General features: G+C 53.1%; 3 protein-coding genes across 8 annotated transcripts; 2 read left to right on the top strand and 1 right to left on the bottom strand.

The window, feature by feature from the left end:
* The first annotated feature begins 134 nt into the window (after positions 1-134).
* TAPBP (TAP binding protein) lies at positions 135-12,173 on the top strand. Its single transcript, XM_065912264.1, has 8 exons — positions 135-306; positions 430-600; positions 790-1,050; positions 8,891-9,289; positions 9,682-10,023; positions 10,114-10,203; positions 10,333-10,367; positions 11,080-12,173. The coding sequence occupies exons 1-8, from the start codon at positions 270-272 to the stop codon at positions 11,089-11,091; spliced, it is 1,347 nt and encodes a 448-aa protein (XP_065768336.1). The 5' UTR covers positions 135-269; the 3' UTR covers positions 11,092-12,173.
* A 699-nt stretch (positions 12,174-12,872) lies between these two features.
* Positions 12,873-20,050, top strand: RGL2 (ral guanine nucleotide dissociation stimulator like 2). Of its 4 annotated transcripts, none has more exons than XR_010660019.1 (18): positions 12,873-13,027; positions 13,212-13,411; positions 14,668-14,751; positions 15,009-15,187; positions 15,318-15,368; positions 15,458-15,755; positions 16,026-16,277; positions 16,360-16,463; positions 16,556-16,640; positions 16,718-16,786; positions 16,951-17,025; positions 17,566-17,598; positions 17,715-17,836; positions 17,932-18,027; positions 18,110-18,221; positions 18,328-18,448; positions 19,149-19,263; positions 19,383-19,521. XR_010660019.1 is itself a non-coding variant. In XM_065912424.1 (18 exons), exons 2-18 carry the CDS (start codon positions 13,253-13,255, stop codon positions 19,589-19,591), a joined length of 2,334 nt encoding a protein of 777 aa, XP_065768496.1. In that variant the 5' UTR covers positions 12,873-13,027; positions 13,212-13,252; the 3' UTR covers positions 19,592-20,050. The 4 variants fall into 4 exon arrangements, 3 of the variants coding, with proteins under 3 accessions (XP_065768496.1, XP_065768497.1, XP_065768498.1); XM_065912424.1 differs by having other exon boundaries at positions 18,328-18,618; positions 19,383-20,050; XM_065912425.1 differs by lacking the exons at positions 12,873-13,027; positions 13,212-13,411 and adding an exon at positions 13,444-13,993 and having other exon boundaries at positions 18,328-18,618; positions 19,383-20,050.
* An 813-nt stretch (positions 20,051-20,863) lies between these two features.
* On the bottom strand, positions 20,864-22,199 carry PFDN6 (prefoldin subunit 6). Of its 3 annotated transcripts, none has more exons than XM_065912429.1 (5): positions 22,137-22,199; positions 21,834-21,912; positions 21,521-21,591; positions 21,317-21,441; positions 20,864-21,073 (listed from the first exon to the last, which is right to left on the bottom strand). In XM_065912429.1, the coding sequence occupies exons 2-5, from the start codon at positions 21,895-21,897 to the stop codon at positions 20,944-20,946; spliced, it is 390 nt and encodes a 129-aa protein (XP_065768501.1). In that variant the 5' UTR covers positions 21,898-21,912; positions 22,137-22,199; the 3' UTR covers positions 20,864-20,943. The 3 variants fall into 3 exon arrangements, with proteins under 3 accessions (XP_065768501.1, XP_065768500.1, XP_065768502.1); XM_065912428.1 differs by having other exon boundaries at positions 22,068-22,185; XM_065912430.1 differs by having other exon boundaries at positions 22,035-22,151.
* Positions 22,200-22,477: the final 278 nt, after the last annotated feature.

Genomic DNA, 22,477 nt, shown 5'->3' with positions numbered 1-22,477 from the left:
GTGGGAAGGCTCCTGGACTCTGCGGCGTTGGGTGGTCCAGGAGGGCTGGGCGGGGCTGAGGTCCCCAGACTGGAACTCCCCAACTGGAAAGGATGTTCCGGGATCCCCGCCCGGCGCAGGGGAGGGGGGAAGGCGGGGAGAGAACCTGCCTCCCACGAGCTTTCGCGTAACCTGAGAGGGGATTTCCTCCGCCCCACCTGCTGGCCTTTGGAGGAAAGTGAAAGTGAAAGGAGGAAGAGGCGGCTTCGGAGCTGAGAAATCCGAGCGCCATGAAGCGCCTGTCCCTGCTCCTCGCTGTGGCTTTGGGTGAGCGACCCCCGTGACTCTTTGCACAGGGAACGGTGGGAGGTGAGCCCCGCCACGTCCGGGGATGGGGCAGGTCGTCACCTGAGGTTGGGGCCGTGCCCTCACTCGCGCCCCTCTCCCCAGGCTTGGCGACCGCTGTCTCGGCTAGACCCGCGGTGATTGAGTGCTGGTTCGTGGAGGATGCGGGCGGGGGCAAGTTGGCCAAGAAACCCGCTGCCCTGCTGCTGCGCCAGGGCACGGAGAGCCCACCTCCCCGACCGGACCTCGCCCCAGAGCGCTACCTCAAAGTTCACGGTGAGTCATCCCGGACTCGCTCCCAACTGTTGCCTCCCCCGAACCCCCCAGCCCTTTGGGTCTCAGTGACCTCGGGCCTCAGGTTCCCCCAGCTGTAAAGTGAAACGATCCTCCCTCTCAGCCTCTCACGACCGGCTAGTTTGCACTTTTGAAAGTCTACGCCTGCAGCTCCTCTCTCTGCGTTCACAGACCCCGCGGGCGCCCTTCAGGCCGCCTTCAGGCGGTATCCCCGGGACGCCCCCGCGCCACACTGCGAGATGAGCTTCTACGTCCCGCTCCCAGCCTCGGCCAAATGGCTCAGCGGCTTGACCCCGGAGCAGAGCTGCCCGCGGGCCCTGGACGGGTCTTGGCTCATGGTCAGCATGTCTAGCCCGTTCCTCAGCCTCTCCAGCCTCCTTCGACCACAGTCGGAGCCTCAGCCGGAGCCTGCTGTCATCACCATGGCAACAGGTAGCTACAGAGGGGAATGGGAGATTACTGGGTAGATTGTAAGGGTCCAGATCAGCCGTTAACTCGCTCTGCGGACTTCAGCGAGTCACTTCCCCAGTCGGGTCTCCGTTTCTTTATTTGTAAGTCAAAGCAGTTCAGTTCCAGTTAAAATGTCTTTACCACTTCATCTAGTCCCAACCTAATCTAAAATAAAATGCATTTGGGGGCGGGGTTTTGGAGAGACGCGGAGGTTCTGGACACCTGACCTTAAGAATGGAGAAGGAAATGGCAACCCACTCCAGTATTCTTGCTTAGAGAATCCCGTGGGCAGAGGAGCCTGGTAGGCTGCCGTCTGTGGGGTCGCACAGAGTCGGATATGACTGAAGCGACTTAGCAGCAGCAGCAGACCTTAAGCAACTCGCTAGGCGAGGGGCTTGGGAGGGTCTCAGAAGCAGGAACTTTGCTCCTTTCCTCCGAGATCTTGCTAGGCACCACCTTTGCTGTTCACCCTGTTTAAAAAAAAACCAACCAACTGCCTTCACGCCCCACCCGCGCCCACATCCGGCGCTGCAGCAATCAGCAAAGGACAGGCTCTTGCCCTCAAGCGCGTTATCCTTCCCTGACAGCCTTCTCTTATGGCTCCTGATGATGCGTTGACTCTGTGATCATTGAATGGTGGGCTTGAGTTCATGGAAGGGAAGCGGCGGGGGACCTGGTTGTTCCGCCTGCAAGGAGCACTTGCCGCATTGTGTAACCCAGTTCGAGGCCCAGGGGTTGGGCATTTTTCGGGTCTTGGGCGCAGGGAGTGGGCGGATAAAGCAAAAGTGGGGAAGATGCGACCTGGATTTGGGTTTCTTGGAGCTCTTCTCTGGAGGGTGATGGGAACAGAGTCCTTGGCAATTCTTAAACATTGTGTGATTTTATGGAAATGATACAGCCTGACCTGCTGGTCAACCACTACTGAGCACTATACCCTGCCTTCCCCAATACCTTCTCCCTGACATTCTCCTCACTGAGAGAATCACCCATGGGACTCAGCACCCACTACACAATCCTCACATCTGCTTCCACCTCCATTCTTTGTCCCTAGACCTTGCCCAGGGCAGGGACAGAGGCTCCTTGTGGGGACGGTAGTTGTCTCCACTGGGGAGGGATATTTCTAGGGCTGTTGGTTTCATGAGGTAGGGTAAGAATGTCCCTTTTTCTCTGAATCTGCTTTTCCAACTGTAAAATGTGGATGGCATTTCCCATCTGCATTCCCGTTGTTGTGACAATCAAGGGAGACACTTTGTTAATTTATTCACTGATTTAATAAATGTTTCTTATCACCAAGAATAAATTAGGGCCCTGTAGTTCTCAGTTCGGTCTGCAAATAAGAATCCTTAAAAATTTTACTCCAGGTGAATTAAATCAGAATCTCTGGGGTGGCCTTGAACACAATTAAGGGTCACAGAGGTGATCAGATGTAGAGTCTACTTTCAGAAACATTCTTATCAGATTTGTCATGGGTTAATTGTAGAGTAGATATAATGGTCATCCGAGTTAAATTCACCCATTCCAGTCCATTTTAGTTTGCTGATTCTTAGAATGTCGACATTCACTCTTGCTATCTCCTGTTTTACCACTTCCAATTTGCCTTGATTCATGAACCTAACATTCCAGGTTCCTATGCAATATTGCTCTTTACAACATCGGACCTTGCTTCTGTCACCAGTCCCATCCACAGCTGGGTATTGTTTTTGCTTTGGCTCCATCCCTTCATACTTTCTGGAGTTATTTCTCCACTGATCTCCAGTAGCATATTGGGCACCTACCGACCTGGGGAGTTCCTCTTTCAGTATCCTATCATTTTGCCTTCTCATACTGTTCATGGGGTTCACAAAGCAAGAATACTGAAGTGGTTTGCCATTCCCTTCTCCAGTGGACCACATTCTGTCTGTCAGAACTCTCCACCATCACCCGACAATCTTGGGTGGCCCCACATGGCATGGCTTAGTTTCATTGAATTAGACAAGAATGTGGTCCTGTAATCAGATTGTCTAGTTTTCTGTGATTATGGTTTTAGTGTGTCTACCCTCTGATGCCCTCTTGCGACACCTACCATCTTACTTGGGTTTCTCTTACCTTGGACGTGGGGTATCTCTTCACGACTGCTCCAGCAAAGCGGAGCCGCTGCTCCTTACCTTGGATGAGGGGTATCTTCTCACAGCCGCCCCACCTGACCTTGAACGTGGAATAGCTCCTCTTGGCCCTCCTGCACCCATGCAGCAGCTGTGAAGTCAAGTGGGCCTTAGAAGGCATCACCACGAACAAAGCTAATGGATGTGATGGAATTCCAGTTGAGCTATTTCAAATCCTGAAAGATGCTGCTGTGAAAGTGCTGCACGCAATATGCCAGCAAATTTGGAAAACTCAGCAGTGGCCACAGGACTGGAAAAGGTCAGTTTTCATTCCAATGCCTAAGAAAGGCAATCCCAAAGAATGCTCAAACTACCGCAGAATTGCACTCATCTCACACGCTAGTAAAGTAATGCTCAAAATTCTCCAAGCCAGTCTTCAGCAATATGTGAACCGAGAACTTCCAGATGTTCAAGCTGGTTTTAGAAAAGGCAGAGGAACCAGAGATCAAATTGCCAATATCCACTGGATCATCGAAAAAGCAAGAGAGTTCCAGAAAAACATCTATTTCTGCTTTATTGACTACGCCAAAGCCTTCGACTGTGTGGATCACAATAAACTGTGGAAAATTCTGAAAGAGATGGGAATACCAGACCACCTGACCTGCCTCTTGAGAAACCTGTATGCAGGTCAGGAGGCAACAGTTAGAACTGGACATGGAACAACAGACTGGTTCCAAATAGGAAAAGGAGTACGTCAAGGCTGTATATTGTCACCCTGCTTATTTAACTTATATGCAGAGTACATCATGAGAAACGCTGGGCTGGAAGAAGCACAAGCTGGAATCAAGATTGCCGGGAGAAATATCAATAACCTCAGATATGCAGATGACACCACCCTTATGGCAGAGAGTGAAGAGAAACTAAAAAGCCTCTTGATGAAAGTGAAAGAGGAGAGTGAAAAAGTTGGCTTAAAGCTTAACATTCAGAAAACTAAGATCATGGCATCTGGTCCCATCACCTCATGGGAAATAGATGGGGAGACAGTGGAAACAGTGTCAGACTTTATTTTTTGGGGCTTCACAATCACTGCGGATGGTGACTGCAGCCATGAAATTAAAAGACGCTTACTCCTTGGAAGGAAAGTTATGACCAACCTAGATAGCATATTAAAAAGCAGAGACGTTACTTTGCCAACAGAGGTCCGTCTGGTCAAGGCTATGGTTTTTCCAGTGGTCATGTATGGATGTGAGAGTTGGACTGTGAAGAAAGCTGAGCGCCGAAAAATTGATACTTTTGAACTATGGTGTTGGAGAAGGCTCTTGAGAGTCCCTTGGACTGCAAGGAGATCCAACCAGTCCATCCTGAAGGAGATCAGTCCTGGGTGTTCATTGGAAGGACTGATGTTGAAGCTGAAACTCCAATACTTTGGCCACTTCATGCGAAGAGTTGACATGTTGGAAAAGACCCTGATGCTGGGAGGGATTGGGGGCGGGAGGAGAAGGGGACGACAGAGGATGAGATGGCTGGATGGCATCACCGACTCGATGGGCATGAGTTTGAGTCAACTCCAGGAGTTGGTGATGGACAGGGAGGCCTGGTGTGCTGCGATTCATGGGGTCGCAAAGAGTCAGACATGACTGAGGGACTGAACTGAACTGAACTGCATTATGGAGCAGAAAGTGACTTGAGCCCTGAAAGCAGTGCAGATAGGGAGTCAAGGATGTGACCAGGTGAGGACGTTACTGCAGTTCATCCGCCACCAGGGTGAGAACCAGTTGCTGTGCTCAGGCTTCCTTTTCAAACATTCTTGCCTGATTAGGGATTTAAGAAAATGAAGTTTTTTTTTTTTTTTTTTAATGTAAAATTAAAAATAGACTCTTTCCAGGGTCACAGATCAATAATTTTGCTAGTATGGATTTATTTATACTTTATTTCTTACCAAATAAGTTATTGAGTACTCTAAAATGTTTGTTGACAAATACACTTTCTTAATATACTTTGTGTGTGTAGTGTTTCTCATCATTCTTTTACAATTATTACAGAAAGTTTCAATGATACACTGAAGTAGAAGAGGAAAATGAACCCACCATACACGATATACCTACTTATATAGTTGTTACATTTACCACATTTGTTAATGGGAGTAACATTTCTTATTTCTTTTATTTTTGGTTGTGCTGGGTCTTCGCTGCTGGGCGTGGGCTTGCTTCAGCGGCAGTGTGAGGGCTTCTCACTGCGGCCGGTTCTCTGGTTGCAGAGCGCAGGCTCCACAGTGCAGACTCAGTAGTAGTTACGGCACATGGGTTTAGTTACTCCAAGGCATGTGGGGTCTTTCTGGACCAGGGATTGAACCTGTGCTCCCTGCATTGTAAAGGAGATTCTTAACCACTGGATCACTGGGGAAGCCCTATCAAATTGTTATACCTGTCCTCCTCCAATCTTCTGTTCTTTTTTGGAAGTGTTTTTAAGTGTATCCCATCATATTATTTTACTCATAACTACTTCAGTAAACATCTCTATTACATCAGGACTTTAACATCCCCTCTACACACAACAGCATTATCACACCTAACAAAACAAATAATAATTCCTTAATATGGTTTAATTTCTGGCCCATACTAAATTTTTCCCAATTGTCTCAGGGATGCTATTTTACAACTGATTTGTTTGAATCAAGATCAAAAAGATGTCTGTATTTTCTCTTTGGTTGTTGAATCTGCTTGGGCTGCCATCACAAAATATCGTAGACTGGGAGGCTTAAACAACAGGAATTTATTTTCTCACAGCTCTGGAGGCTAGAAGTCCAAGATCAGTGTGCTAACATGGCTGATGTCCGGTGAGAACTCTCCCCTTGTGGTTACAGATGGCTGCCTTCTGGCTGTGTCCTCACAGGGAGGGAAGAGAGAGAGAGCTTTGCTATTTCTTCCTCTTTTTACAAGGGCACCAGCTCTGTCAGATTAGGGCTTACCTAAGACCTCATTAACTTGTATCACCTCCTTCAACTTCCTGTCTCCAAATACAGTCACATTGCAGGTTAGGGCTTCAACATATGAATTGGGGGTTGGGGAAGGCAGAGCCACAAACATCCCGTCCATAGCAGTTTTATCTCAAGTCTCTTTTATTGTAATTGCCCCATCCCTTTAAATGCTAGTGATTTGTCATTTGTTCTGTAGATGTTCCCATATTCTATATTTGAACAGTTGTTTCCTCATCCTGTCATTTCCTGTGTTTCTTCTCCCTCCATGTTTTCTATACATTGATAGTTAGAGCTAGAAGCTTGATTAGATTTGGATTTAAATTTTTTCATTAATACCCTAAAATAGTTGTTGTCATTCACTTTTAACAGAAAAGCATAGACCTATATAATACAAACTGTGAAACAGTAGAAATTTCTTTACCAACAGGTTCTGGCCTTGTTGTGTTTAAAATGTTGTGTTTACATTTATATTTTTACAGAGTCCAGGTTGTGGAATCCTGGTCTAAAATTGCTTCAATAACCCATATTAAACAGCACTGTTAGCTTAAGATTTATTAATTCTACAGATTGATTCATACAATTCAAAAGTGTGTCTCTGGATTTAAATAAGCTAAACTAAATAAACAAATTGCTTACTTTTTTTACTCTCTTGAACAAAAACAATCCTATGAGGTTCAGAGAAGTTTAACTTTGTAGGCCTTAGAAGCTAGGATTAAAAGTTACATAAAAGTAGGGAATTCCCTGGTGGTCTAGTGGTGAGGACTCTCCTAAGCTTTCACTGCCAAGGGCTCTGGTTCAATCTCTGGTTATGGAACTAAGATTCTGCAAGCCAAGTGGCACAGCCAAAAACCAAGAATAATCACAAGAGGGGAAAAAAAGTTACTTCCACTTGGAAGACCCAGACATTTCTGGCAGTCGAACAAAGCGAAGAAAAGTCCAGTGACAACAGATTTTCTACTGGTCATAGAGAGGGCTTCTCCGTGGCAGGTTCTTAGGGTGCAAGAAAAGTCTGGAAAGGGAGGTTGGGGGCTAGATTAACAAGTTCTTGAAAGCTGGGGTTTATAAGAGATAGGGAATCATCAGAAGTTTCATGTGTATGTGTATGTATGTGTGTGCCATTTTTCCAAAAGCCTGTTAATTTTACTTGATTCCTACAAAAGGTAGGCAAGGATCAGTCATTGGACTAATGGGAAAAACAGAGATTAAGTCATTTTTCCAAAATACCCTGCAAATCCTTCACCATGATGATAACAGTAATGAAAATAGTAACAGCTAAACATTTTCTATACACCAACTCCTGTTCTAAGCACTTTATAGGCATAATCTTATTTATTCCTCTGAACAACCATAAGAACTAGGTACTGATGTTATACCCATGTCACAGATGAAGAAATATGGGACAGAGCAGTTAGGTAACTTGTCCAGGGACACACAACTTATAAGAAGCAAGGCTAGGGAGTGAACCTGGGCCATCTAGCTCCAGCCTCTGCTTTTAGTTGCTAGCTTCTTAGGTAACTGGGATTTTTAAACAGGCAAGTGCCTAGGTCAGACTTGTATCCACGTTATTTGGTTATAGTGTGGGATGAAATGAAGGAGAGCGAGATCTGAGAGGAGGCTGCTGTAACTGTCCGAATGTATATCGATGAGCACTTGAGTCGGAAACAAATGTAACATCTATCTGGGAGACAGAATTAGGGCCTGGTGGGGATGGCACATAGCATGTTATATTTGGCAGTCTGTCTTTCTTATTAGACTGCACAGTTTGAGGGCAGGGGCTGCCTCTCTTGTTCACCACTCTCATCAACTTTGAACATCCTAGATCCTCAATCAATATTAGTAGAATGAATGAATTAGAAGGAATCTTAGGGGTTGCAAATGCTTGCCTTTAGTGCCTGGGGGCTGGTGGTGATCATTTAAGGCAGGGAAGCTCAGCACTGGAGCTGGGCCAGGGGATGTTCTAGAGATGCTGTTGAGTTGGGACATGTTATGTTTGTCTGGCAAATGACTGGCTGTAATCACAGCAAACACTTCTGTAGACGTACTGTGTTCCAGGCACTATTCTAAGCAGCTTTTATATATAGGTGTCTTTGTTACCCAGATCAGTAGCAGATATTAAATGACTTAACCTTCACTACTACAACTCCTTGGGGGTGGTGCTAGCAGCAGCATCATTATCCCTATTTAGGAGAATAGGAAACTGAAGAGTAAACTACCTGGCCCAAGGCCATATAACAGCTGCTGAATTGGGATTGATCAGGGCAGTCATGCCCCAGGCACTTAACCAGCCTATACTTGCCTTAGCAGAGCCCAGAGGTCTGTTCAGGTTTAGTCTAGAGCCGGAACCTTCCAAAGTTAGTAAATGCTCTGTATAGCACCACAGGATTGACAGTCATGAGTCATCACTGTCTTCACCAGCAAACTAAGAAAGGCCTGGTTCTTCAAGGGTGGATGTGGAGACTGGTGGGCTGGTTCAGGTAGTGTCACAAGTTCCCTCAGATCCCTCCGTCCCCAGGGCTGGTGCAGTACGGGCTGTGTGTTCCGAGCAGCCTTTAAAGGCTGCGCTCATTCTGAGCCACAGTGGATCCCACACAGTCCCAGGGCAAAGGGGATTTGCAGGGAGGGCTGGGAGGTGGTGAGTGTCCAAGGAAGTGCCCTTGGAGGGATGGGTAAATTAAGAGTTAAGTCCTCCCCATAACCCAATTTCTCTATTTTTTCCTCTTTCTTTCTCTTCCCCTCACTACCCTTCTCTCTGCACCAACCCCAGCTGTCCTAACTGTCTTCACTCACACCCCTACCCCTCGCATCCAAATGGGACAAGATGCCTTGCTGGACTTGAGCTTTGCCTACGTGCCCCTCACCTCCAAGGCTGCTACTTCTCTAGCCCCAGGTCCGCCTCCCTTTGGGCTGGAGTGGCGACGCCAGCATCTGGGTAAGGGGCACCTGCTGCTAGCTGTGACTCCTGGACTGAATGGGCAGGTGCCAGCTGCCCGAGAGGGGTCAGTGGCATTTGCTGCTTGGGATGATGATGAGCCCTGGGGACCATGGACTGGAAATGGGACCTTCTGGCTGCCTGCAGTTCAGCCCTCCCAGGAGGGCACCTATCTGGCTACTGTTCACCTACCATACCTACAAGGGCAGATCACCCTGGAGCTTGCTGTACAGAGTGAGTGTGGGGATGGGGGTTCTCATGGGTAGACGATGGTCACTAGGATTGTGGGCACTCCAGGATGGGAGGATAGTGGAGGAAAGGGTACTGGGTGAATACGGGGAGATAGACTGGGGTCCCTGGAAGTCAGAGGGGCAATGGGTAAAGGGTTCCTAGGGATCTAAGGGGCTTTGGATGGAGATTCCCAAATCTGAAGGAGAAGGGGTCCCTAGGCTGGGGACATGGCATGGAGATTCCTGTGAAACACCAATGGGGAGATGGTGGGTTCCCCACCCTGGGAGGAAAACCCTAAACTCCTCTCAGTACTGGGGAAGGCAGAGAGCACACAGGGACTCCAGGGAGGACTGTGTAGGTCAATTCCCCATGCTCCTTTCTTCCTCTCTCCCCAGAAACCCCCACGGTGACCCTGACACCAGCGGCTCTTGTATGGGCTGCTCCTGGGGAGGCGCCCCCAGAGCTGCTCTGCCTTGTGTCCCACTTCTACCCCTCCCAGGGCCTGGAGGTGGAGTGGGAGCTTCGGGGTGGCCCAGAGGGTCGCTTTCAGAAGGCTGAGGGCCACAGGTGGCTCTCGGCCTTGAGACATCACTCAGATGGTTCTGTGAGCCTCTACGCACATCTGCAGCCGCCCCCGGTCACCAGTGAGCAGCATGGGGCCCGCTATGCCTGCCGGGTCCACCACCCCAGCCTGCCTGCCCTGGGGCGCAGCGCTGAGGTCACCCTCCAGGTGGCTGGTAAGAGCCTAGAGGATGGAGAAATGGGGTGGGGGTGGGGAATGTGCCTGGAAATTTCAGACTCACTCTCTTGCCCCTTCTGCCTGCCAGGTTTCTCTGGCCCCTCTCTCGAGGATGGCATCGGCCTCTTCCTGTCTGCCTTTCTCCTCCTTGGGCTCCTGAAGGCACTGAGCTGGGCTGGTGAGTGAGCCCCACCCAGACTGGGACCCTTGAGAGGCAAGGCATTATCTGCCTCCTCCCAGAAGTCTGACACTCATCCCTCTGCCCTACTGCTCCCCCATCCCATCTCTTTTCAATCTCTCTCCACAGTTGCCTACCTGACCACGCAGAATTCAATGGAAAAGGTAATAACACTCCACTTTCCTTTATTTTTCCCTTCTCATTTTATCCCCTTTCCCCAACTCCTCACCCAAGAGGGAGGCTGCTGGCCTGGTGGGCAGAATCCAGCCTTGGAATTCACACAGACCTGCATTAAATCCTGCCACTTCAAACAGGCTACACCTGTTTCCTTGGGTGTTTACCCCCTTTTCTAAGGGGGGGAAAATGACTTAGGCAGTGATGTCCTATAGAAATATAACACAAGGCACATATGTAAAGTTAAATACATAATCTAGGGACTGCATTAAAAAGGTAAAAGATATCTAATATATCCAAAATGTTGGCATGGCAACATGTCATCAGTATAAGAAATTATAATGTTTTCTCCATCCCAAGTCTTCAAAAGCAGTGGTTTATTTTAAACCTCAGTTTGGACTAGCCACATTTCAGATGCTCAACAGTGAGCATTTGTGGTGAGTGGTGGCTACCGTACTGGTCAGCAGAGCCTCAGAGGGCTGTTGGAAGGATTTAACGAGATAAGGCATCTCCTTTGAAGGATGCAGGAGCAAAAGCACTTGGTGCAGCATCTGCCAGGCTTAAAATACACAGAAAATGTTAGCCTCTTTCTGCTGCCACCTCTGTGCCCATGACATTCACTTGTCTCTGGATTGACCATGAGCACTTCACTGTGCTTCCTAAAACCCTGAATTCCTCACCTCCTTTTTATTTCTCTTCCAGAAAACAGAGTGAGGCCAGCTCACCACCATCCTGGGGAAGCCACCATCCTCTCTGGTCTAAGCTACTGAAATAACTCCCCCAAATTGTATGCCCTCTGTCCCTGCTCCCTCCAGTCTCTCTCCACTGAGCCGCCAGAAAACTTTCTGAAAAGACACAAGGCATTCACCTCCTTAGGACTCTAGAGCAGCGGTTCTCAAAATTTTTGGTCTCAGGATCTCTTAAAAATTATTAAGGACTCTATAAAGCTTTCCCTTATGTAGGTTATAAGCCACAGATATTTACTGTACTAGAACTCAAAACTGAGAACAATTTAATACACAGGAAGACACAAGAACACGTTCCATTAGCTGTGGGGACGATGTCAGTGCACGTCATGCAGCTTCAGGAAAACGCCAGTGTACATTTTTTTAGTGAACGAGAGTGAAAAGGTAAGTAACAGTTTAGGATTGTTATGAAAATAGGCTAAACCTCACGTAGCCCTTGAAATAGTCTCAGGGACCTCTGGGACAGGAACCGGTGCTCTAGAGGCCAAATCCATTCTTTCCTGCCTTGACTCTGCATCCCTGCGCTCCAGCCACTGCTTACCTTTTCAAGCCCGCTTAGTGCTCTCCCGCCCTCCTCCCGATGCTCATCACACCTAAAACTGATCGTTTTCTCCAATGGCCTCCCACTCCCGCTGGGTCCCAGAGCGTTGTTCCCTCTACCTGGACTACAGACCAGGTCAGCCTCGCCCCCTCAGACCGCCGCGTGTCCCTCTGGTGCGTTTCACCACGGTTGTATTTAAGTGATTGTGCGAATCGTCGTTAAAAGCCTGCCTCCCTGCCCAGACTGTTGGCTCCTGGAAGGCTGGGACGGCCCTGTCCTTCCCTGCTGTGTCTCCCGCGCTGCACAGGGCCCGCTGGAGGGTGCTCAATTTAAGAAGTTAGCCTTTTTTCGTCCGAAAGATTCAAAAACGTGTTGGATCAAATAAACTACTGGAAGAAGGATGCAGCGGCTCGGCTGAGGGGGACCTTCGAGGGCCAGGACGGTCGGCCCGACGGACGCAGGGTGCCGGTCTAATCGTGTGGGAATAAACTCGTTACAGTGTTTTTAAAGGGACGTCTCAGTTCTACCTCAGGGATCCTCTTTCCAGGCGCTGTGACACTTCCACTCATGCGTGGTTCCTTCCCACGGCCCTGCCTCTAACCCCTTGGCGGCACCCGATGCTCCTTTGGAAGGGACTGAAGCGGGGCGCCACCCACAGTCGACAGCGTGCCCTCAGGCCGCGGGCACTCGCGGGTTACCAAGGCAGCGGAGAGGCCGGCCTCGGCGCCGGAAACAACCCCCGGCGCCCGCTCTGGGACCGGAAGTGGCGGCTTCCTGCCCCGCCCCCTCCCGAGCGGGCGGGAGCCCCGGGCTCCCCGGAAAACCCGGAACGGATTTTGGCCCGCTACACGCGTGGGTGGGGGCGGAGTGGAGCCTTGGCGTCCCGGAGAAATTGGGTCCGTCCCCCCCGACACGCTCCCTACGGGAGTTTTAGCCTCGCGGTGTGCGAGGAGGGCAATGTCAGATTCGGCTCTCGCCCTTCCCCGGTGGCTGGAAACGGGAATCCCTGTCCCCACTCAGCGCAGGGCAACGTGGGCTCGCGCCATGCTCCCCGAGGACAGTCGGGCTGGAGACCCGGGCTCCTGGGTCCCGGCCCCCGAGCGTCCAGCGCTCCTCTTAAGTCCGCGGCCCTGGCTCCTGTCCTCACTTCCTTCCCTTTTTGGCTCCTGCTCTCGGGGCGGGCGGACGTCGGGGGGGAGCGGAAAGGGCGGGAGGGCCCGGGAGTCTGGCGGGGCGGGGGGGGGGGCGTACAAGGGGGTGCGGAAAAGCCAGGGACGGGCTCGGTCCGGGGACGTGATCCGGGGCCGGAGACCGACGGGAACGGCGACTCGGGAGCCGCGCTGCCCCCACCCGTCCTGAGCAGGTCAGAGCCAGAGCCCCCCGTAACCCCGCCCGAGCCCGTGCTCTTCACCTCCCGTCCACACAACGCCAGGCCCCGTGTGCCCCTGCAGCGTTGCTCCCCGCGGGGCTCCCCGGCGGCGACCTGGAGCCCACCTTCTGGGGCCCCGCGCCCCCTGACTCCCCTCCCCGCTCCTGTCTCTCCTCAGGCGCCCCCATGGCCCGACCTCGCTGACTCCTTCAGCCGGCCATGCTCCCGCGGCCCCTGCGGCTGCTGTGGGACACGAGCCCCCCCGGGGGAGTCGTGCTGAGCAGCTTCCGGAGTCGAGACCCCGAAGAGGGTGGGGGCCCCGGTGGCCGGGGCGGGGGCGGGGGGCAGGAGGAGGAGGAGGACGACGACGACGACGAGGTGAGGCGCGGGCGGCGTGTGTCTTGGAGACTCTTCCCCCCTGCGTGTCTGTGTCCCTGCGTCTCTTCCTGCCTCAGCCCCTGCCGCGCCTCTCGCCGGAGTCGGCCCGTGTCCCCCCGCGGGGAGCCCTGGCGTTTCCGAGGTTCTGTGCGGCACAGGGACTCAGGAGCCTGCGCCGTTCCCGCCCGGCGCGTGTGGCTGGCTGCCCTGCGGGTCCCTGGCCCTCTCCGCCCGAGCCGAGTGGCCCGTCCCTCCGGGCGTGGAGTCTAGGTCCCTGTCTCCCTCCGGGTGTCTGTTTGGCGGGGAGGGGTTTGTTTCCACAGTAACCCGCTCCTCCGACTCCGGGACTGGGGAGGGAGCCCTTCGATTTCGTGACCCCTCCCCCCTCCGCCTTCGGGGACTGGGCGGAGGCGGGAGCCGAGGCGCTCGGACCGTCGAGGGCCGCCCCTGGCCGAGTGGTTAGTGGTCACCTGCTTCTCTCCGGGGCTAATGGCGGTGGCAGGAGTAGGATTCGGGCCTCAGGAGGGGCCGAAAGTTGGATTTGGGGCCCCGAGGCTTTGGACGCTCCTGTCCAGAGTCTGGGTGAGGACTGACTGGGTGACTAGCAGGGCTGGTTTTTCGGGATCGGTTGGGGGAGCGGCCGGGGTCACATGACTGTGAGTCTAAACCACCCCCCCTCCAACACACACACACACTCCCCACTTCCCCTTCTCCTTCCTGTATTGGGATCGGTGCCGCCGCCCTGAGGGGGGTCTCCAGAGCTGAGGAGGGACCCGGGGAAAGGGGGCTAAGGGGACTTACTCTTTGGGCTTGTCTAGTTCCTGCGGGGGAGGGCGGAGCATGCGGTTGTGCCCGTGACTGAGGTTTCAGCTTCTCAAGGGCTCTGCCTCAGGCTTTCTGCCTCTCTTGCTTCCCCCTCCTCCTACCTTTGCACCTTGATTCTTGGCTGTTCAGGGGTTCAGCTCTGGGGGGAAGGGGCTGCAGCGGTCACCAGGCTCAGGGTTCCTGCATTCCCTCCAACTCCCAACTGCAATCCCTTAGACTCCACCGGGCCCTGAGGCGGCTTGGGGGGGGCTGTCTTGGCCCCAGTGGGGAAGACCTGGGGTCACCAGCCCCCCCCACCCCTCGTACTCGCTGGTACTGTCCCCCTCCGCAACAGGTGAGGGGTACAGAGGGAGGAGCAGGGCCTGGGGGTGAGGGTTGGGCAGTGGGGCATGGTGTGGAACCATCTGACCTCCCCTTCCTTGCTCCTCCAGGCCCCTGTGTCTGTCTGGGAGGAGGAGGAGGATGGTGCTACCTTTACAGTCACAAGTCGCCAGTATCAGCCTCTTGATCCCTTGGTGAGATTATAACTTTGACGTCTCACCTCTGACCTACCACCTTCCAGTTCCCCTGCCTCCTGCTGACTTTCTGGCCAGAATACTAAGTTGGAGGTTTGGAGACTGGACTCAGCTGTGTGACTTAGTTCGAGTTGTTTACCCTCTCTGAATCCTAATACAATGAGGCTGAATCATCTCCTAGGTCTGGGATTTCTCCCAGAGATCTATAGGGGGAGAGTTGAAAAAAGGGTCAGTAGCTGGCGCTCTGTCTCCCCCAGGCCCCAAGGCCTCCTCCGCGTTCCTCCCGGAAACTCCGAGCTGGCACCCTGGAGGCCCTGGTCAGACACCTGCTGGACGCCTGTACCTCAGGGGCTGACATGACCTTCACAGCAGCCTTCCTGGCCACTCACCGGGCCTTCACCTCCACGCCTGCCCTGCTAGGGCTTATGGCTGACAGGTCAGGCTAATAAGGGACCAAGGGTCATTGACATGTCTTGACTTTGTAAAGCCAGACCATCCCACCCAAATTGTCAAAACCGCTAGGGTTTTGGAAAACATGGACACATAGAATCTCTCCCCTTCCCCAGGCTGGAAGCTCTTGAATCTCATCCCGCTGATGAGCTAGAGAGGACAAAAGGGTAAGTGACCCCTGATTCTTGACCTTACAGTTTTCTCCGGCCAAGCAGCAGCCTGACATCTAATTCCCGGTGAATTCCCCTTCTCCCAGGGTAGCTATCTCTGTACTGTCAACCTGGTTGGCCTCTCACCCTGAGGATTTTGGCTCTGAGGTCAAGGGTCAGCTTGACCGGCTTGAGAGCTTCTTTCTTCGGACAGGGTATGCAGCAAGGGAGGGTATTGGGGGGGGCAGCGCTGACCTCATCCGCAACCTCCGGTCCCGGGTGGACCCCCAGACCCCCGAACTTCCTAAGCCCCTGGCCCTCCCCGGCGATCCCCCTGCTGACCCCACGGATGTCCTGGTGTACCTCGCTGACCACTTGGCCGAACAGCTGACCCTGCTAGATGCGGTGAGACCCTGACCTCTGACCCCATGACCCCTGCTCCCCTACTAACCTGTCCCTAACTCCACATCCTTACCTGGCTTCCAGTCCTTCCTTGTCCAGCTCCTAGCCTCCGCTGTCCACCCAGTTTTGACCTTCCCCTGTGTCCCCTTGATTGTTGCCCTTCAAACCCCATGCCCCTCTGGTTCCTTGGCCACCTGAGATCCTCATACCCCTGACATTGAAAGGCTGACCTCACTTGACTATGACCTTTAACCTCTTACCTCTGCCCTGCAGGAGCTGTTTCTCAATCTGGTCCCCTCTCAGTGCCTGGGGGGCCTGTGGGGTCACAGAGACCGGCCAGGACATTCTCACCTCTGCCCATCTGTCCGGGCGACTGTCACACAGTTCAACAAGGTGGCAGGGGCAGTGGTCAGCTCTGTCCTGGGGGCTACCTCAACCGGAGAAGGGCTTGGAGAGGTGACTGTACGGCCACTTCGTCCTCCCCAGAGGGCCCGGCTCTTGGAGAAGTGGATCCGCGTGGCAGAGGTAAGAGAGAGGCTTGACCCTGTTAGGGATCAAGGTGTGGAAAGAGGTCCCATAGCTGTGATCTCTGTCTGTGACCCCACAGGAGTGCCGTCTGCTCCGAAATTTTTCTTCAATGTATGCTGTGGTATCAGCCCTGCAATCCAGCCCCATCCACAGGCTTCGGGCAGCCTGGGGGGAAGCAACCAGGTGGGGAGGATGGGGCCCTGGAGGGGAGTCAGGGCTGGGAGGGGGCAGCTGAGCTAGGCCCCTCCTCAAGGCCACTGCCCCCCACCCCCCAGGGACAGCCTCAGAGTCTTCTCCAGCCTTTGCCAGATTTTCTCTGAGGAGGATAACTATTCCCAGAGCCGGGAGCTCCTGCTGCAGGTGAGGCCCCATTCCCTGGCATTCCTGCCATCTCCGCCCCTCCAACCCCCCATGTCACCTTGTTCTGTCACCATCAGGAGGTGAAGCTGCAGCCCTCTCTGGAGCCAAATTCCAAGAAGTCCCCGAGGTCTGCCTCCCGGGGTGGGGTGAGTGACCAGTGGGGGTGGAAGTGCTAGGGTTGGGACGGGGGGCACAGCAGTGGGAGGAGAGTTAAACTTGTTCTGGGGCAGTGGGGTAGGAAAGTGCAAGAGGGAGGGGGAGCCCTGGGATTAGTGGCAGGGGTAACTGACTCTCTGATCTCTGATTTCAGGGTGTGGTCCCATACCTTGGCACCTTCTTAAAAGACCTCGTAATGCTGGACGCGGCCTCTAAGGATGAGCTGGAGGTCAGTAGTGTGTGTGTGTGTGTGTGTGCATTATGGTGATGGAATGAAGAGAACTCAGGGTCAGACAGGCCACTGTCCAGAGGGGGCTGCAAGGCAGAAGCAGTGAGGGCCAGGACTCTGTTATTTTGGCAAATCTGCTTAACCTTCTTGTGCCTCAGTGATCTGTAAGTGGGAAACTAGTGACAATATCTACATCAACCCTTTATTATGAGGGTTAAATGAATTTGTGTTTGGCGAGTGCTCAGAGGATGCCTGAGGTGTAAGCATATGTACACAGAGTTTGATAAATAAACCAAAGCTGGGATCTCGGGCACGTTCCTTTTCTGATCGCTAATTTTCTTCTCTGTAAATTGGCCGCAATTTCTACTTGTGATGTTCAATGTAAAGGGTAAGGTAGCGGGCTGAAGGTGTGATGGATGAGAGGGGGAGGAACAGGGGGCCAGAGGAGTCACAGAGGCCAGTGACCTGTGTGTGTGGGGAGAGGGGATATGCTCTCTGTGGCAGGATCTGGACCTTCACCCCACCCCCTTTCCCTTGCAGAACGGATACATCAATTTTGACAAGCGGAGGAAGGTGAGGAGAGTGCTTGGCCAGATGCCAGCCCCCTGTAGCCCGTCCCAGGAAGGGGAGAGGAGGGCAGTCAGGGCTCCCTGGATCGGACCTCCTGCAGTCTGTGGGCTTCTTCCTAGGAGTTTGCTGTCCTGTCTGAGCTGCAGCGGCTCCAGAACGAATGTCGTGGCTATGACCTCCGACCTGACCCCGATATCCAGCGGTGGCTACAGGGGCTCCGGCCACTGACAGAGGCACAGAGGTGACTGGCTGGGTGCGGCTGGGACTCCAGGGCACAGGCTGAATGTGGGGGTCGGTGTGTCCCGCCCTGACTTCTGCTCATTGCCCCCTCCCCAGCCATCGTGTGTCCTGTGAGGTGGAGACGCCTGGTAGTGGTGACCCGCCTGCCCCGCGGGTGCTTCGGCCGACACTGGTCATCTCGCAGTGGACAGAGTGAGGGAGTCAGTGGTTGGAGGGCAGTCTCTTGGGGACTTGTCCTTCTTCCTCTGACCCTCCCAATCTCCTGCCACTCCAGGGTGCTGGGTTCTGTTGGGGGTCCCACCCCACTTGTCTCTTGGGACCGGCCCAGTGTGGGGGCAGAGGAGGTGCCTGGAACCCCCGCCCCACTGCTGACGCGGCTGGCCCAGGTGAGCTCCACTCCTGACCTCTGATCTCTACACAGACCCTGACTTTGTGACTCTTTCTCCCTTGGCTTTCCTGCCTTCATGCCAGTTCCGTGTTGTTGGTCCCCAGCACATGAAGTGGCCGTCTGTCTCATCTCTGGACTCCGCCCTGGAAAGCACCCCAGCCCTGCAGAGTCCAGCTGACCCCAGCCACCTCTCTCCCCCAACTTCCTCCCCGAGGCCTTCTCGAGGTCACCGCCGCTCAGCCTCCTGTGGTTCCCCGCTCAGTGGGGGTGCAGAAGGGGCCTCCAGGGGACCTGGCTGTGGGGGAGGGGCGCCTGGGCCAGGGGCCTCTGATTGCCGAATCATCCGAGTCCAGATGGAGCTGGGGGAAGACGGCAGTGTCTATAAGAGCATCTTGGTGAGGGAGCTGTGGGTCGGGTGGTGGGAGTGGAGATGATGTCTTAGGTGTCAACAGCCAAATGGGAGGATGATTTTAGTTTTAATTGACCTTTGGTTTTAGCAGCTGTGTTTTGTTTTGAAGGTTATTTTGTATTAGCTGCTGCACTTTGAACTTTGGCTGTCCTCTTGAGATTTTCAGAACCAACAGTGGTTTCCCCAGAGGGAACAGCTTGGCAACCATGTGGGCTGGCCCATGGGGTCCAGGCAGCCACCATGTTGGGTTTCCCTGATAACTCAAAAGTTTGGACAAGGGCAGCCTTCTCTATGGAGAAGGACATGGCAACCCACTTCAGTATTGTTGCCTGGAGAATCCTATTGACAGAGGAGCCTGGCGGGCCACAATCCACGGGGTCGCAAAGAGTCGGACACGACTTGGCGACTAGCAGCAGCAGCAGCCTTCTCTGGTGGGATCACTGGCTGGGGCTGGAAGGATGCAAGGCCAAGGTCATCATTGCAAGTAATTGCTCTTTTGGTCTGCTGTCCTGCCAGGTGACAAGTCAGGACAAGGCTCCAAGTGTCATCAGTCGTGTCCTTAAGAAAAACAATCGTGATTCTGCGGTGGCTTCGGAGTATGAGCTAGTGCAGCTGCTCCCAGGGGAGCGAGGTCAGGGGCTGGGAGGGAAAACACTCGGGAGGAGAGGGGTGCCCACCAGTGGCAGTGCTGCCACACCCAGGGGGTCATGCGGGAATGACTGCACTTGACACCTCTCTCTGAACCTTCAGAGCTGGCCATCCCTGCCTCGGCCAATGTCTTCTACGCCATGGACGGAGCCTCACATGATTTCCTCCTGCGGCGGCGGCGGCCCTCCAGTGCTCCAGTGGGCCTTGCCAGTGGCCCTTCTGCCTCGGGAACTCCCCCGAGCGAGGGAGGAGGGGGTTCCTTTCCCAGGATCAAGGCCACAGGGAGGAAGATTGCCCGGGCACTGTTCTGAGGAGGAAGCCTTGGTGGTTCATAGAATTCATGGTGACCATTCCAAATGTGGGGAGCCACCTGAATGGTGGCAGTTGCCACATAGGGAAAATATCCAGAAGGGTGGCCAGCCATCCTGGGGCAGTGAAGCACCACTGGTTCAGCAGACAGCCGACTCAGCCTGTGAAACTGGTGATCTTGGTGCCTGAGCAGGATACCTGTGAATAGCTTCTCACCTGCCGTGAATGCAGCACACAGCTAGTACTGGGGAAAAGGTCTGGTTTTGATTCCTGGCCACATCCTAGCATGCCAAGGGCCAAGGAAAGGCCTGGAAGGAGGAGGAGAGGAAAAGCCTAGAGGCTCTGAGTCCCAGGGGAAGGGAATGGCAAGAAAAAGTTTCTTGAAGGAGCCTCCTCTTCCTTCTCTGGAGGTTCCTGTCACTGTGACAACACTAATAAACCAAAACACTACCTGAACTCTACTCCTGTCCTCACAGTCTGTACAAACTAGCTGCTGGGAGTGGGGGTGGGGAGCTGGCTGAAGGTGGACCCCATGGAAAAAGAGGGGCCCAACCTTATCTGTCTGTGAAAAGCTGGATGCAAGGGCTTGGTGGGAACGGTTTCCTCAGAATAGTTTATTCCTCGCCAGCAACTTCACCCCTGGTCCGTTTACTGGCTCTTACATTGTTCTCAGTTGTTAAACGCCCGAGTCAAGTACCCAATTAAAGCGATCAGTATGAAAAACACCCTTGACTCTGAATTCGTAAGACAATTTTAGGACAAAGAAATGGAAGAACCACTCCGTGGACAATGTACAAACTTGGAGGTATTAGAATATCACAGTGTATTATATGCTGGGATCTGAAATCAATTTAAGCTACATTTAAACAAAGTCTAGGAAGAAAGAGCCTAAAGAGAACTAAGATGCAGGGCTATTTTTGATGACAAGAAATGATAGCAAAAGAGGATTACCATGTTCCATTCAGGGGTTGCAGGTTAGAGAATTGTGAGTTTTTCAGTTAAACTTAATTTTCCCCCAAACTGTTTCGCTGTCAATGCCCTTTTCTTGGTTGTTTCCAATCAAGAGACAGTTAAGCCTTGCATTTACAGGCAAGAATTAGGTTTGAGACATTTAGGATTTTAGTCTCAAAGAAGGGTTACTCTGCTACGCAGAAATCCCAGTGCATGTATTTGGATCTGAGAGAGTAATGCAGGCAATATACGAGGAAGGGGGAAGGGACCAGAGGAAAGGATGGAGACAATTACAACAGAAGTGGCTGGTCAGAACACGCCAGATATTTTCACATTTTATTAACTACAGTATAGACCCTAGAGCTGCCTCATTCCTTCCCCTCCCCCACCCCCCAGGACAGGGTCAGGCCTTCCCAGGAGCCCCTGCCTTTGCCGCCTGCGCCCGCTGAAACTCCTGCTGCAGCTGAGCAAGGGTCTCCCTCTGTTGTTCTGACTGCCGCTCTAGGTCCCGGAGCTGGGATTCATATCGCTTACTGAGGAAAGGCAAGAAAGCAAATAAGGAAAAATTAGTGAGACTTACTCTTGAGGGTGCTGAAGACAAGGACTGGTGAGAAACTTGAGCTCTAAGGGGAGTATGAAGAAAAGGGGATACACAGGAAGGAGTTGAAGGACCTGCTCAAATGGGGGCTACTCTGGAGAATGACTCTAGAAAGGTTTCTCAACACCTTTATCCCAACGGATCAGGTACATCACAGTGGGGTGGAAGGAAGACTCACATCTCAGCTGTGATGTAGTCCAGCCTTTTCCCCACTGTGGCCCGAGCTTCCCCCAGCTCCTGTTTGACCAGCACCGGCCCCAGAAGTTTAAACACCACGTTGGACCCATCCAGCAGGGCCAGTTCCTGATGGAGGAGTGGGAAAAACATCAGAATCACTACCAGGACAGGTCCCTCCTCGCCCCACAAACCTCAAGTCTCTCACCTCCTTCACGATATTATTCTCTGTTAGTTGTGCCTCTAGTTTCTGCCTCCCTGACATGGATTTACTCAAGTCTGGCGGATGGAAAGGTTTGTTTAGAGACATCTCATGTGCCACCCGACCACCACAGTCCTGGTGAGAAGGTGGAGCTGAGGAAGCAGGCAAGGGTGGGCAGGCGGGACAGGGAATGGGAAGAATACAGGCAAGGGGAAGCAGCCGCAGGCTGGGGGCAGGGGTGGGACAGAATACATTATTTGGGTATAGACTTGGGTTCTGAGGGAACTGCCGCGAGGTCACCCCTACCCCGCTCCCTTACCCTTCTGCAGCTGTTGATATTTCTCCACTTCTCCCTGCAGCTTCTTCTGGATTAGCTCAGCCATGGCGGGGACGAAAGCCTGCGGGCAGCGGGAGAGGGGCGCTGGGTCTCACGCTCTGGAAGGTACCCGGGCTCAGAAAGGTACCCTTTCTGGCCTGCGGAGGTGACAGCCCTCTTGAGGCAGCCCCTCGGGGCACCCACTGCAGTCTCTCCTGGTCCGGGATATCGACTCACCGCCGGCCTCAGGGAGTGGCAGGCGAGACGGAACCCCGAACCCCTCAGCCAAACCGCTCCCCGACTCACGCTCTCTCTTCAGTATTGGTGAACCCGGAAGTAAATAGAGAATGCTGGGGAAAGACGGCGCCGGAACCTGTCAGCCGGCGCACGCCGGAAAATATAGTTCTAACACGGTTAATGAGTGGCGTTCTGCTAAAAAAGACCAGACTCGGAACGATTTAAGGCAAGATGGAGAAACCGAGATTGGAAAAGAATCTGCACGGTTGCTTGAGTCTTGACCTCGGACTGCCCGTCTTTCATCACTTGGGCATAAGTTGCCGCTCTGGGGGACCTTGGCCCCGCCCCTCAGTGGAGAGCGCGCCCTTATTAAAGATGGCGCCTAGGAGGATTCAGACCTGGAACGGCGC

The sequence above is a fragment of the Muntiacus reevesi genome, chromosome 20, assembly GCF_963930625.1.
Source record: "Muntiacus reevesi chromosome 20, mMunRee1.1, whole genome shotgun sequence".
Taxonomy (NCBI): Eukaryota; Metazoa; Chordata; class Mammalia; order Artiodactyla; family Cervidae; genus Muntiacus; species Muntiacus reevesi.
This window is presented reverse-complemented; position numbering and strand designations above follow the sequence as displayed.